The following is a 13,786-nucleotide window of genomic DNA, read 5'->3' as shown; positions in this document are numbered from 1 at the left end:
CGGTCTTTCCTCGTTTTGAACTCGCACATTTTCCCCAGGCTCTGGCATCAAGAAACAATAGACATTCCGAAAAGTACCACGAAGGTAATTTTGAACTTCATTTTGACTTTCGGTTGCTTTTGACATGAAATTGTTGATGTATCTACGTCCGCCGTTAGCGCCAAAATCGTACTTTCTTGGATTCGACCAATCTCTTATTAAGAATCCAATGTCCTGCACATAAATTCCTCCCTGATTTAGTGGAGGCCTATGATACACTTCAACTACTAGATTGTTTACCTGGAAGTATCGGTGTGGACAAGGCATATTATTCCCAGTGTCAATATCAGTTTCAACCTGCCGCCCGGAGGCTTTTCCGAACTCTACGAAGCACTAGAATATTTAAAATTTATTGTGAGACATATCTAGAGCCAAATTATCGGATACGACTATTTATTCCAATTTGATGACCAACTCCATATGTCACGAAATATATCGTTAGACTTCATTCTACATCGTTTTTCTTTTTAAATAATATTAAGCAATTATGACATATTCACACTCAATGTTTCTTTCGCGCTGGCTTTGGTTTAGGATAGTGGCAATTTTGAGAAATAAACGGGTGAAAAAACCAAAGGGGGCGGCCGTGGCTGGGCGATAGGGGGCTAAAATGACAAAACGTCCATTGAGATCCATTTTTATTACCACAGCTAAATATGCCCGTGAAGACGGCTTATTCTGTATATGATGAGAAAGTTGACTTTAAATAAATGGGTCAACTCAAGGGAGAGTAGTCGCGGAAACCGGTTTTCGGAGCACAGTCTTGGAAAACAAATCTGTTTTTTTTTAATCAATTCATCAGTGGTCGGTATTAGATCGATAAATTCCCCGTTTATATGTCCTCTTTTTCGGATCCGGTAATATGCGGGTGTAAATTTGTGTCGAGCTTGATAAGAGGGCGATTAGTCGAAAAGGTTGGGAACCATTGGTTTGCGGCATGTTTCAATACCTGTTTTAAACGATTCTGTTTTGAAACACGGCAATTTGTTTGAAATGCAAGACGACACCATTAATTACTTGTTATCGGGTCTTCAATCTCATTTTATATATATTCTATCGATGAGTATGTTCCAGCAGTAGAAACCAATGACGGACGCCAACAAGACTATCGTTTAGAAAAGTTCTTCCCAACCGGTGCGTTATGTGTTGACACTAGGACATCGTGTCTGGGGTGTGTTCGGGCATTATGGCTGGGGTGTGTTCGTCCTGTGCTGCCTTGCCAACATGATGTATGAAGTGTGTTTGGACTGTATTGACATTCGGACGTCGTGTCTGGGGCGTGTACGGACGTCATGTCTTGGGTGTATTCGGCCTGTGCTGCCATGCATTAGGACATGGTGTCTGCTGTCATTCGGACATGGTGTCTGAGGTATGTTCGGCCTATGTTGTCATTCAGACATGGTATCTGGGGTGTGTTCGGAGTGTGTTGACACTCGGACATCGTGTCTGCGGCGTGTTCGGACATCATGTATGGAGTGTTTTCGACCTGTACTGCCACTCGGACATGGTGTCTCAGGTGTGTTTGGCCTGTGTTGCTATTCAGACATGGTGTCTGGGCTGCGTTTGGAGTTGGACTGTGTTGACACTCAGACATCGTGTCTTGGGCGTGTTCGGACATAATGTCTGAGCTGTGTTCGGCATGTTTTGTCACTCAGAAATAGTGCCTGGGGCGTGTTCGGACATCAAGACTGGGATGTGGTCGGAAATCAAGTGTGGGATGTGCTCGGATTGGGTTAACATTAGGAAATCGTGCCTTGGATATGTTGGTACTGCAACTAACCTCACAGTGATTATGGTGACTGACCTTATTTTAAACATAAGACTGACCATATTTTAAACATAAGACTGACCATATTTTTAACATGACTATCCTCATTTCAAGCATTAGACCTACTATATTTCAAACAAAACTGACGTTATTTCAAAAAAATCGAACCAATCCAGTACATTTAATATCGTCGGATGTCTTGGGTTTAATAGGGGTACCGCTCTCCCTAATAAAAAGCACAATTTACAGAAATATAGTTCTTTCGGTGCCGACCATTGCCGCGCCACAACATACCAAGGCATATGATTGTCAATGGTCATGAATGACGGGCATTGGATGATATCAAGAATGTGATTCGATGAACAGTTTCTTACATTGCTGCTAGTACACACTGGGAGAATTATGCGAGCTTATAAGCATGCAAAACCCTGGACACTAGAGTTGCACGGGTGTGAGTTTTAGGGTCTAGCATTTGAGTAGGAGCAGACAATATTCACACATTAAAAATATTACTCTGCGTAGAAATTTCCCAAGTCGACCTGTACTAACTTTTAAATTTCCACTCGGCATTCATGGAGGAGATTTGGGTCAATACGTAATGTTTGGTGTGGATTATTCAAATTAGCTTTCGAATTTATGTGAAATATTGCTGCAAATAAAATTTTGGTAATAGTTCAATAATTGTTGGTCAAAATAAAGTAACAAAACATTATTTTCTGATCCGACAAAAATTTAGATATGTGTAGATAAGCATAAATAATCCATGCAATATACGGTCGCTGTTTCGTTCTCCCCATCTGTTCAAATATAACTAGAAGGGATTGAATTTGTTAACATGACACATGAGGCACTATGCCAGTCTCTGATGAGAGACGTAATAATAAAAGTCGTCGTAACATCAAGTATAATTGTTCAGTTTTGACTCTATAAATATAAAATCCATCCAGAGAAATGTACCGGAAGTCTTTCGTTTCAGCTACATTTACTTATCCCCATGAAACAGTTGGAAATTATGAAAAGACAAAATGTCAATTAACCGGATGCTATCGACGGACTAATTCTGAAAATTGCAGTTCATTTTACAAAATAGAAAAAATCAATCTTAATTAAATTATAAGTTGATTTCTGTTTCAAACTCAACGCTAGTTAGCAGAATACATTGTATATGCAACATACATTGACTCACGGCCGGCGCGGCCGAATAACTTATAGATTGCTTCTGTATTTGTGTTGATGGATGGATGCAGCACGTAGTACTGCATGATTAGTGACTGAATATATATATATATATATAAATCATTTCAAAAGACCTATATTTATTGCTACAATCTTGATAGATAGAGGTGATAAGTTCATAATTGCATAATTGCTATTTCTGCACACATAGTCGCCATCTTCTTGCATATAGGTCACGAGTACAGCCTACGTTTAGGCCAGTGGTTCCCAACCTTTTTCGACCAATCGCCCCCTTTTCAAGGTCAACACCGATCATCGCCCCCCAAATTTTGTGCACCGATAATTGGGCATACTGACTGTAATCACCGGCGGGTTGACTAAAAAAAAATAAAAAAAGGTCATCTTTCTCCGCTCAGAGCTGAAAATAACGTTTTTTCGCTTCGCAGTGCTAGGTGGATGACTAAAAAAAAAAAAAAAGGTCAGCCATTTTTAGGCGTCATCGCCCCCCTATCGCCCCCTTCGCTATTTTCGCCCCCCGTCGCCCCCTTTGTTCATTTTCGCCCCCCTGTCGCCCCCTTCGTCATTTTCGCCCCCCTAGATCGCCAAATCGCCCACGTTGGGAACCACTGGTTTAGGCGAAGGTATAGTGACAATTTATTTTAGTAATCAGCTTACCAAACTCTCGAGATGTGTCGCGGAGCATTTTCAAATCAACATTTTGAGTCGCTACCATTATTACTATAAATAATATTATAATACACAGCAGTGGTGCCTTGAGCTTGTTTGTGATCCAAGACATGACATAAATTACATATATAATCGTCAGGAACCGTCTGGACGACAAATACGCATGTTAAATTGGCTACCAGGAACGCCGTACGCCGTACGGCGAAGAGACCTGTGTGCTATTCTGTGACATCACTGAATTCTTGAGATACCTTGCACATTAAAGCTGCTAGTTCTACAAGCAGCACGTCCCCGCAGGTTTACTCTATACAAAATCGCGGGTATAAATGATAAGCAAATATATTGGGTTTCAGTTAACCTTTTCAACCTTATCAATGAATTGTGTCGATATTATCGGGGTAGTTTTACATGTTACTGTGAAATACTTATGCATTCTCATTCCACGCGATCAGATTAACCGGTAAAGATGAAGGAGGGTAGCCTATATCTTCGAAAATTTCGGTCAAAGCGTTTGCAGGAATGCATAAACCAACATATCCCCAGATTCATCACAGCACGTGCATCACGCTCGGTGAAAAGCTCACCCTTAATTTATCTGCATAAGCTTGATGCTGACGATCAGATGCCATTAATTCTGCCATCGGCCAACATCTGTTGGATAAACCGATTTGTGCGAAAAATTACCGAGACTACTGATTTCGCGTCGTCGGGAGTGGCCGTTCACACTTCCATTTGTGTGCCTTGGAGTCGATTTTTATCACAATACACCAACCAAAACTCTGTTAACAAAAAGAGTTCAAGTACCACCTAAAATAGTACACGTAACGCACTCTCATTCGAAATTTCATGTTCATGTGACGTTATATTTTGTGGTAAGATTGTTGATATACAATGCTCTTACCAATTCTCTACTAGTTGCTGACGATTACCACCCAACGAGTGTCAGCCGAAAATATTAGGTTTCTTTTTAATATGAATATATTATTCAATGGTAAATTGAAGTTCTGTACCCCAAAGAAGCTCTAAAAAAATTGATGATGATTCATAGTCCGGTTTTATTATTCAGTTTGTTGTGTGTTGCTACTTCGCAAGGTTGAACCTAATCACAAGGCTCGAGTTCAAGTTCAAGTTCATTCATAAAATTTCATCATTTCAAAACATCACAATACTGCGATAAAATGAAATGTACGAAACGACTTGGAGTAGCCTTTCAGATCACACATCCACCTTGGCCTATAGGCGATGTAAAGAGGAGGCCTGTACGCTGGATGAAAAGTAAAAGATGATAGGATAAAATAACAATCGACAAAATCAGGTTGCAAGTGACGGAAGGCGAGATCGATATGTCAGGTTGTGGTGCCGTAAATGGTGCAGGCTGACTAGTATTCCGAGTCATAAGTCAATCTCACTTTTATAGTTTTGACTCGAGTCAAGTCGAGACATTTTCAAATCACCACCGAGTCAAGTCAGTGTCTATCTCAGCTAGTACAGGTTCGAATCCAAGTCATAGTGTTTCAACTCTGCTCGAGTGATAAAGAATTGGCTCGCATTCATATTATAGTAATTTCCCACAGTCTTAAAACAGTTTTTCGCCGGCCCTATTTTTCAAGAATCAGAACTTTATTATTATTATTATTATTACAACACACAACAGTGGTGCTTGTAGCCGGATTAACGCTTTGTGCTCCACGACATCACATTTATCACACAGTTCGATGCATTTCTTCATGTTCAATTGCCTTTTGCACTACATCAGCAGTCTCTGCATCTTCAAGGATTTCATCGGTTCTTTTGTCGTCGACTTATAGCTCGACCCACTGTCGTTTCTGGGTATTTCAAGTCACTGCAATTGCAGTGAGGTCGGCGATAAGGAGCCCATATAACCTCCGACACATAGTAATTTGTCCGAACCGGCATTCAAACCACTACCATTGGTGTCGTGACGCTGGCGCTCAACCAACTGTGCCACTCGCTTCCCCGAGAATCAGAACTGATACACGAAATACCAATCATGTGATAACAATACTATTCTTTGAAGTTGCAATAAAAAGTCCGTCTTCACCGTCCTAGTCTCGAGTCATATGACTTGGTTTGAGTCATATCAAAAATTACTCGAGTCAAGTCGAGTCGAGTCGAGTAACAAAGAAATCGTGAACTGATAGCAATATATATGCAATTGCCGATCGTATTGGCTGATTTTATCATGACTGAGCGATAACTTTGGCGTTTCGCGCTTGATCACTAAACAGTACAAGCATAATTGTGTGGCAAAAGCGAACAACGTGATGGGGGGTCGGTTTATCATCCTATAGGAGCCTAAGACTCAAGTATTTGGGGGCCTACCTTTTCAAACACACCTCACTCAGCTGTACCGGTAAATCAGATTACGTGAGCAGAGAGAGGATAAAAACTGATAGCAATATACATGCATTTCCCGATCAATTTGACCGATTCAGTCATGAATTATGAAAATTTCTCGTGCTTTGCGCGTTCAGGAGAGAAAAGCTGACTCACTAAACGGACACCCAATGTAGAAGATATCAAGTAGCGGTAAACAGCTTATAGCCTGGGAGGATGGGGACTGCGGGGCGAAGCCCACCATAAGTTAGGTTTCCCATGCTATGGGGGGGGGGGCAAGACCAACGTTTTTTTTTGTTGGGGGTGGGTCTGACGAAGTGCTGTTACGGACCTGTCTGCAATTATGTTCACTGCGCTATTTATACGCATCTTGCAGGAAGTGCATTCAAAATTTCCGAGCCCTCTCGACGAATTCATCGAGAATCGTTATAGACAGATATCGCAAGCTCAACACAACTCTACCGTGATCTACTCGAATAGAAGCCAATGAGTCCATTACCAACTGTTAAATGAGAAAAGCTACTTGTTTATCATATCACAGAGGGATGTATAACTTACCATCGGGGAACAATTGATACGAACATTGCATGATATTGCACATTATACGGTCAACCTGTTCTGAAGCATAAACCTGCGTATTTATTATGATAGGTCGTAATGTAGATGTAATGTAGTATTGCGGATCTGGACCCCAGCACACCCTAACCGAGTGGTATACCCTTTATTAAGTATGGTACACCACTGGGTGTACGACACACCCGGTTGAAGAGCCCTGCTCTAGAAGATCCTAAGTTGATACATCTACTCCAAACGACACGAAAGGTTTAATTGGGCAGAAAAATCATAAGTTGCGTAAAATAACTTGCCTGGAGGTATTCCATGTCGCTCGTCAGTATTTGCTTATGGAGGTTGACGAATTGCAACGAGCTGAAGAGCGTACTCAATGCGAAAATCCGTATATTCTCTTTCATTGCCCGGCCATTCTCGAAACTTCCTTGAGTATCCAGCAGTAAAACCGCTATCTGTAAAAGTGAAACTCATTCGCGATCGTCATCTTTTATCGCACAGAACGCTGGGTATTGCCAATTAGGCGGGGGTGGAATGTCCGAGAGATTCAATTCCGAATCGAGTATCAGGCTTGGAGTCGAGTCTGGAATATCCAGTACCATTCATGAGGATGGTATAAAATATGAAAGATTCGATAATTTTGAAGATCTATCCTTTATTCAACAACAAATAAAATGATGACAATTATATACCATAGTAAAGATCATGTGCGGGTGTCAAACTTAGTTGGATATTGAACCTAATTTAAACCTTTTGATCGCTTGCAGGCTCGTCTAATTTAATGATATCAAAATCAGACCCTTGTCTTTCAGTGTAATGATACATTATCAAGCCTATATTCATTGCATAAGGCTACCTGTCATATATGAGCTATATCCTTGCATCATTTTTATTCTAAACTACAAAAATTGAAAAAAAAACCGAGTTTATTGGAGCACGACCTAACATATCCATCTCTCATTCTGTTCTGTTCGAGCATTTTACGTTGGTATCGTATGTCTCTTATTTTTCTAGGATTAGTAATTAGCGCCAATCATTATTTCCTCGTGTGTCGTGCTTCGTACTTATACCCTCGTGCAGTGGCGGCTCGTCCTATAGGGCAACTACGGCATTGCCCCACCTAAAATTATGTTCAATAACAATTCTTTACCATTTATAGACGCACAGCAATCTATATATACCGAAATCACAGCGAAAATCGTATTCTTCTTGTCCTTTCGCTTGTAAATGCCCATATATAGCGAAGTCTCTGCGAAAATCGAATTCTCTTCCGTGCTTTCGCTTTGCGAATGCCTAGCCGGGACATGCCCCGGTAGCGCTCATAACAAGCTTTCACTGTCTATTCTCTCAAAGCCGCGCACAATAAAGAAACGGTGATTTACTCTCTCCTATTCATAAAATTACCGAGCAACCGGGGCAACATAGCCAAGTTGCCCTTAAGGTGTGATGTAACAATCGTATCTATATCTGAACTCGGTTACCGTCGTATGCGTTGAGTCGATCTTTGCTGGTATAGGTCGATTTTGATGGTGTTTCACTCCATGATAATTGTTGAAACTTGGTATGTCATGTCGTGATGGTGGTATTTACCACTGTCTCAAGTTTTAGGGTTTCTACTCAAATTTTAGGGTAGTAATTCCGTTTCCGAAGTTGAGTGTGTGATGATCCGTCATGTATCGCAAACAGATTTTACTCAAGAGTCGGTATTGGTGTCCATTGATTTTGACGATGTTCCATACCGAGATCGGTCATGACATTTGGTACGGTAAGTCTTAATGTTAGTATCGAACGCTGTACCAAGTTTCAAGTTTGTCACTGAACTATGTTAGTTGTAATTTCGTCGAGTCGAGTGAGAGCTGACTCGTCATTTATCGCAAACATATTTTACGCAAAGCTGATATTGGTCTCCATTGATTTTGACGATGCTCCTTAGCTAGATCCGTCATGAGCTTTTGCAAGGTATGTCTTGATTTTAGTATCGAACGCTGTGCCAAGTCTCAAGGTTAGTACTCAATGATTCGGGTAGCAATTTCGTTATCAAGGTCGAGTATGGTAGAGATGTGCGCTGATCTGACACTTAGCCTACCTAACGCATTGCGGATTTCACGCAAAAGCCGGTGTATCTGTGTTAACGCTAACTGTGTTCCATACTGAGATAGTTGATGAGATGATGATATCATGAAACAGTTTACTAACATCCTCGGTTTGCATTCAAATATTTAGTCTTATTTTATATTCTTCAATGTCAATTTCACCGTGAAATTGTGGCCTTCAGGCCATTTGCTTACAATTACAACCCCTGTCAAGCGCGATAGCTGTTTCGTTTTCGATGGCGGCTAACAGCTGATCGCTTGATCAGCCTATTCTTCAGTAAATTTTACGCAAAATTCGGTGTTGATCTGTCGTATTAATTTTGACAGTGTACCATACCGAAAACGGTCATGAGGCTACTTCTCGATGATTTCATGTAACAGTGTACCAAGTTTCCGGCTTTCAATCACGTATTTATTCGGTAATATATTTTCCAAAGGCGATTTTGCAGCAGACATATAGACACTATAGACCGTAAGCCGTATGTCCGTGTGACAGTCTCCAGCCTCAAGGCGAAAATCTCCTATGCTGTACCGGGACCGAATTTCCGAGGCTGCTATCCGTAGTTCTTCAGAATGATGTTTTGTATTCAATATGACATGTCCAATCTATGAGATAACAATTGCGTATGTGTCCGAACTCGTTGAACTTTCCAGTCAGGCTTACGCAATCTCTCGATTTATAGTCATTTCCATTTCTGCAGATAATTAGTCAGGTGTAGTGCGAACATGAACCGTGTCGAATCTTTGTTCCGCACGCCATTTACGCAGTTACCACACTTCAAGTCACAGCTCACCAGCAGACCTCCCGCGGCACATACGTTAAAATTACTGTTGTCGTTCGTGTTACCGTACCACCAAGTTAATTGTTTACTTTGGAAAACGCCATTGTGACGTCATCTTGATAAAAAGTCGCTTGCAGCCCTTGCCCCACCACCCGATATTGTCACGAGCCGCCATCACTGCCCTCGTGTTCTGTTGACTTACTTGTTACGGGTATTTCGTTTACCTGCGATCTGGATCGTGTCGCCTGTAATAAATTTATATAGTACAGCAATATAGGAGAACATGTATACTCTCATGGGTTGGACCTGAAACGTACTCGTTCCTGTCTGATTTGTTTGTATCTGCTGATGTCAGTGCGCAAACCTTCGACGAATTGACTTAGTTGCATACACACTTCAAGGACTCAATTCATGTATACAGCCAGGGACGAATTTTACAATTGCAAAATGCAACCGGGTCAGTCGAATGTCCATTGGATCGCTACTATACGCGAAATCTCTGAAGATTCCAACTTCGCATGCTCACGTGAAGGTTGTAATCAGAGCTACGTTGATGAGCTAATGCGTGATCTCATCATTAAAGAACGCCGCACGCGGATGTGAGACGGCATTGTCTAACACAGTGGTTCTTAACCTTTTTTCCTCCAGCGCCCCCTTTCAAAAATTATCATGCTCCAGCGCCCCCCAACCTCATATTGTAAGGAATGTAATAAATACAATGAGTAAGAGGGAGGGCCGTAGCAGCACTTCGTCAACCCCCTAAAAACGATTGCCTTGCGCACCCACAGCGTGATAAACCAAACTTCTGAGGGCTGCGCCCTCAAGAACCCCGTAGCGTGATTTCGATTGTCAGCAAAGTTTGTGTAGCCTGGTCGCCCTAGGTACCAAAATTTTCTATAATGCACGAATGGATAGGTGGTATTTACATATATAAGTCGTATATCAGCTAGTGTGGAATAGTGATATTGGGCACAGTAGAATGGCTTACTTTGAACAACAACAAAAATATCAATTTCAGCATTTCAAAATGCTTCACTAAGTGTTCTTCGAATTTTTTCCAAATCAGGCCGCGGGCCGCGTTTTGGTGACCCCTGCGTTATAGTAACCTGTTTCGTGGTGTTTGACCGTTTCTATTCGTACAATATTGCCACAGTTAAAATTTCGCAATAGTTGTTCGTTCCATTTCCCCATCCTCAACTTCAGTTGGTACAGCTCTGATGTCGATGTAAAACCAATCGTTCTTTTTGGGTAGGAATATTTTCCCTTAATCATACCAACTGTTTCCTTATATATTTTCTGCCTCGTTTCCTCATCTTTGTATGTGATGTTGAAGGTTCGTAAGCCTATTTGGAACACACTTACTATTTCGCTCGCATATTTTTCCAGTGTTTGCTCGTTCCGAATTATTTCGACTACTTCTGTGTAACTGATGTTTGTCAAGAAGACTAGATCCAAAGATTTTGATCTAGCTCTCATTTTTCCTTATCTCACACCAGTTATAATTAGAGCCCGAACGATATTGGATTTTTGAGCGGATACCGATAAGACCGATATCCAGTAGCCTACCTCCACCGATAACCCCTATATATTCGGCCGATATTCAAAAGATATGGAATCTAGCTCAAAGGCCATATTCAACACCTCGGAGCAATTATTTCAACAACTTTACAGCCATTGACATGCTTGAACATGAAATAAATGATCTAAGGCAGAGGTCTCAATCTCAAATGTGCTCGCGGGTCAATTTCCAAGTTTCTGATGGCGTCGCGGGCCGCAGCACCAATAATATGGGTATTCAACGTATTTCGAAGCAGGCCGTATTTGACGGCACCTAGCAGACTTGACATTCCACGCACATCGCGTAAATGTGATTACTATTATGAATTCACGCCTGGCGCGAAAAGAATTGCTGTAGGCTACTAGGCCTAGTTCGTCAAAATAATTAGTTATAGACAGTTAGACACCATGCGAGAGTGCAAATGCTTCGTAACATCCTAAAAGCTGCCGCGTTATAATATTGCAACTGGCGGACATTTGACGTGCCACAACAATAGGTGGAATATTTTAGAATTTAACAAAGTTGATCTGATATTAGAGCATTGGAACAGTGGGCCTACAGCCTAATCCTGATAACTATGATATTGATCATAACATTACCAAAGTCAAATTGAATCAGCGTTAGATTTACCTTCGAATATTGGAGCAGATCACAAATCAGATCAATAAGTATTTCAATAGGGGAGATGTGGTACCGATGAGAAATTGGGACCGAAAATACTTTGGAAATTCCAAGTGATAATCCCATGATTTGATTACAGTGCGCGACTTCGTCTACAATGGCATGCTGGCAAAATCTTTCCTCACATGCAAAAAACTTCGACATGCATGAGTTATGGGGTCTGTGGCAAATGATTTACGTTTTAGGGGGTGCAAAGTAAATTGGGATCGACATATACAATTTTCTATATCACCTTCAAGACTAACGAACCCGCAATAATTTTTGATGTGAATTATAGGGTATGTAATAGGGTATATATTGGCACATATTTTTTGAATCAATACCATCCTCGAGTGGACTATTTTTAATTCAATTACCATATTTATAGGGTGGGGGACCTTTGATACCAGAGCCAAATCAAGCAAAATAGTTGGACCAACTAATCTAGGGTTACCATATTTCTGGGAAGCAGATTCCGGACACTCTCTAGCGCCCACTAGTGGATCTTAAAATTAGATATAACACACCGTCTGTCAATATGACGTCACACTAGCAAAACATTGCCAAAGGACTGTATACAGGAATGGGGTGGAACATGGGTCATAAATTGGACCATCTGTAATATGATGGTGATTGATACTTGCTAGGGTCTGCAATAGATTTCTCTATTGGCCGGATGAAATCGTCTGGCGGGCCATGTCTGGCCTGTCGGGATTGTGTTTGACAGCCCTGCTATACTGTTAGGTCGGGGCGGCTATCTGATTGTGTGTTTTTTTAATCGGGTCCGAAACAACATTTTTTTCTGCCTCCTTCCGCCTGAAAAAATGCACTGAAATTGAGCTCACGATAGGGTAATCGATGTAGCTTCTCGGGCAATTACTATATGCGTTTGGCTGTTAAATATTTTTATTGAATTCTGTTTTGATTCTTCCATTAGGCTACTATGAAATGAACCAGCAGGTTGCACATCCGGTGATTTCCAACCTTTTATGGTCGCGACCTCATTTCTAACTTGAAAATGTTCCGTGGCCCAGCCGAAAACTTGATAAGCTGATTACTAAAAAATTCAGCTTGCTCAAACTTACTCCCGGCCTAGGAAGGTGATTATGTCCAACTTCATCGCGATCCCCAGATAAAGGCAAACGACCCCAAGATTTGGAGCCACTATCTATGACTGAAACATCCAATCGGCCTTAACCAACTCTAGGAATATACCGTTAGCTTATAATTGCGATTACGATTAGACTTATTTCAGTAAATGATGGTTATTCATGTTTATTTTCGATTGCATTTTGGCAAGGGTGGTGCCTGGTGCTCATACTAATATCAATATACGTTGCATTACCTCGCGCGCAGCGCGAAGAAGAATTTCAAATTGCCTAGCTGAGCGAGATAGCGTAATGGTGATGCGTCCGGCTTCTTGATCGGTAGGTTGTGGGTTTGATCACCGGCCGGGTCATACCAAAGACTCGAAAATTGGTATCCGCAGCTATCCTGCTAGGTGCTCAGCAATCACGGATAGCATGGAGGAGAAAAAATGGGGGTGCAGACTAGATGACCTTACTTAAAAGGCCGTATCGCACCTCCGTCGTCAAAGCATCTCGATGGTGCAGGCGAAAAAGAATACCATACATCTCTCTCTCTCTCTCTCCTAAATCTGCTTAAAAATAATATTGTTTATGTTGATTTACGAAAAACTTTCGAGACTACTTCCAGCCTTCAAAATTCCGGACATTTAGGCATATTTTAGAAATTCCTCCCGGACGCGGATTTTTCAGTGAAATTCCGGACATGTCCGGGAAATTCCGGACGTATGGCAACCCTAAACTAATCACTCAACAACAGAAACACGCCACATATATAGAGGCTGTAAATCATAGTCGCCTGTGGTGTTTCATCGCTATTAGGAGGCATTTTAAAGTCAGAAGGTCGATTTTCCGGTAATATGCACGTTGCTTTAATTTTGTAAGTTTCGGCGGAAATCAAAACGTTCTTTTATCCCAACATTTGAGTTGATATAATCTATTTTATTCTTGTAGGTGGTGACAAAACATTATTCATTGGCATGCTGTGGCTTAGATTATAGTACACAACAAAA

The 13,786-nt window shown here is 41.3% G+C and overlaps 1 protein-coding gene across 1 annotated transcript in view; it reads right to left on the bottom strand.

Moving 5' to 3' along the window:
* Positions 1-6,852: 6,852 nt before the first annotated feature.
* Positions 6,853-13,786, bottom strand: part of LOC145441647 (atlastin-1-like) — a 49,457-nt gene continuing 42,523 nt past the window's right edge. The window contains exon 3 of the mRNA XM_080319557.1: positions 6,853-7,050. Coding sequence (XP_080175683.1) covers positions 6,853-7,050 — 198 coding nt within the window. The remainder of the gene's footprint in view (positions 7,051-13,786) is intronic.

This window comes from Botryllus schlosseri, chromosome 6 (assembly GCF_051294905.1).
Source record: "Botryllus schlosseri isolate E-star chromosome 6, Bs_hap1, whole genome shotgun sequence".
In the NCBI taxonomy this organism is placed as follows: domain Eukaryota; kingdom Metazoa; phylum Chordata; class Ascidiacea; order Stolidobranchia; family Styelidae; genus Botryllus; species Botryllus schlosseri.
The sequence above is the reverse complement of the archived record's forward strand: the minus strand, read 5'-3'. Positions and strand labels throughout refer to the sequence as shown.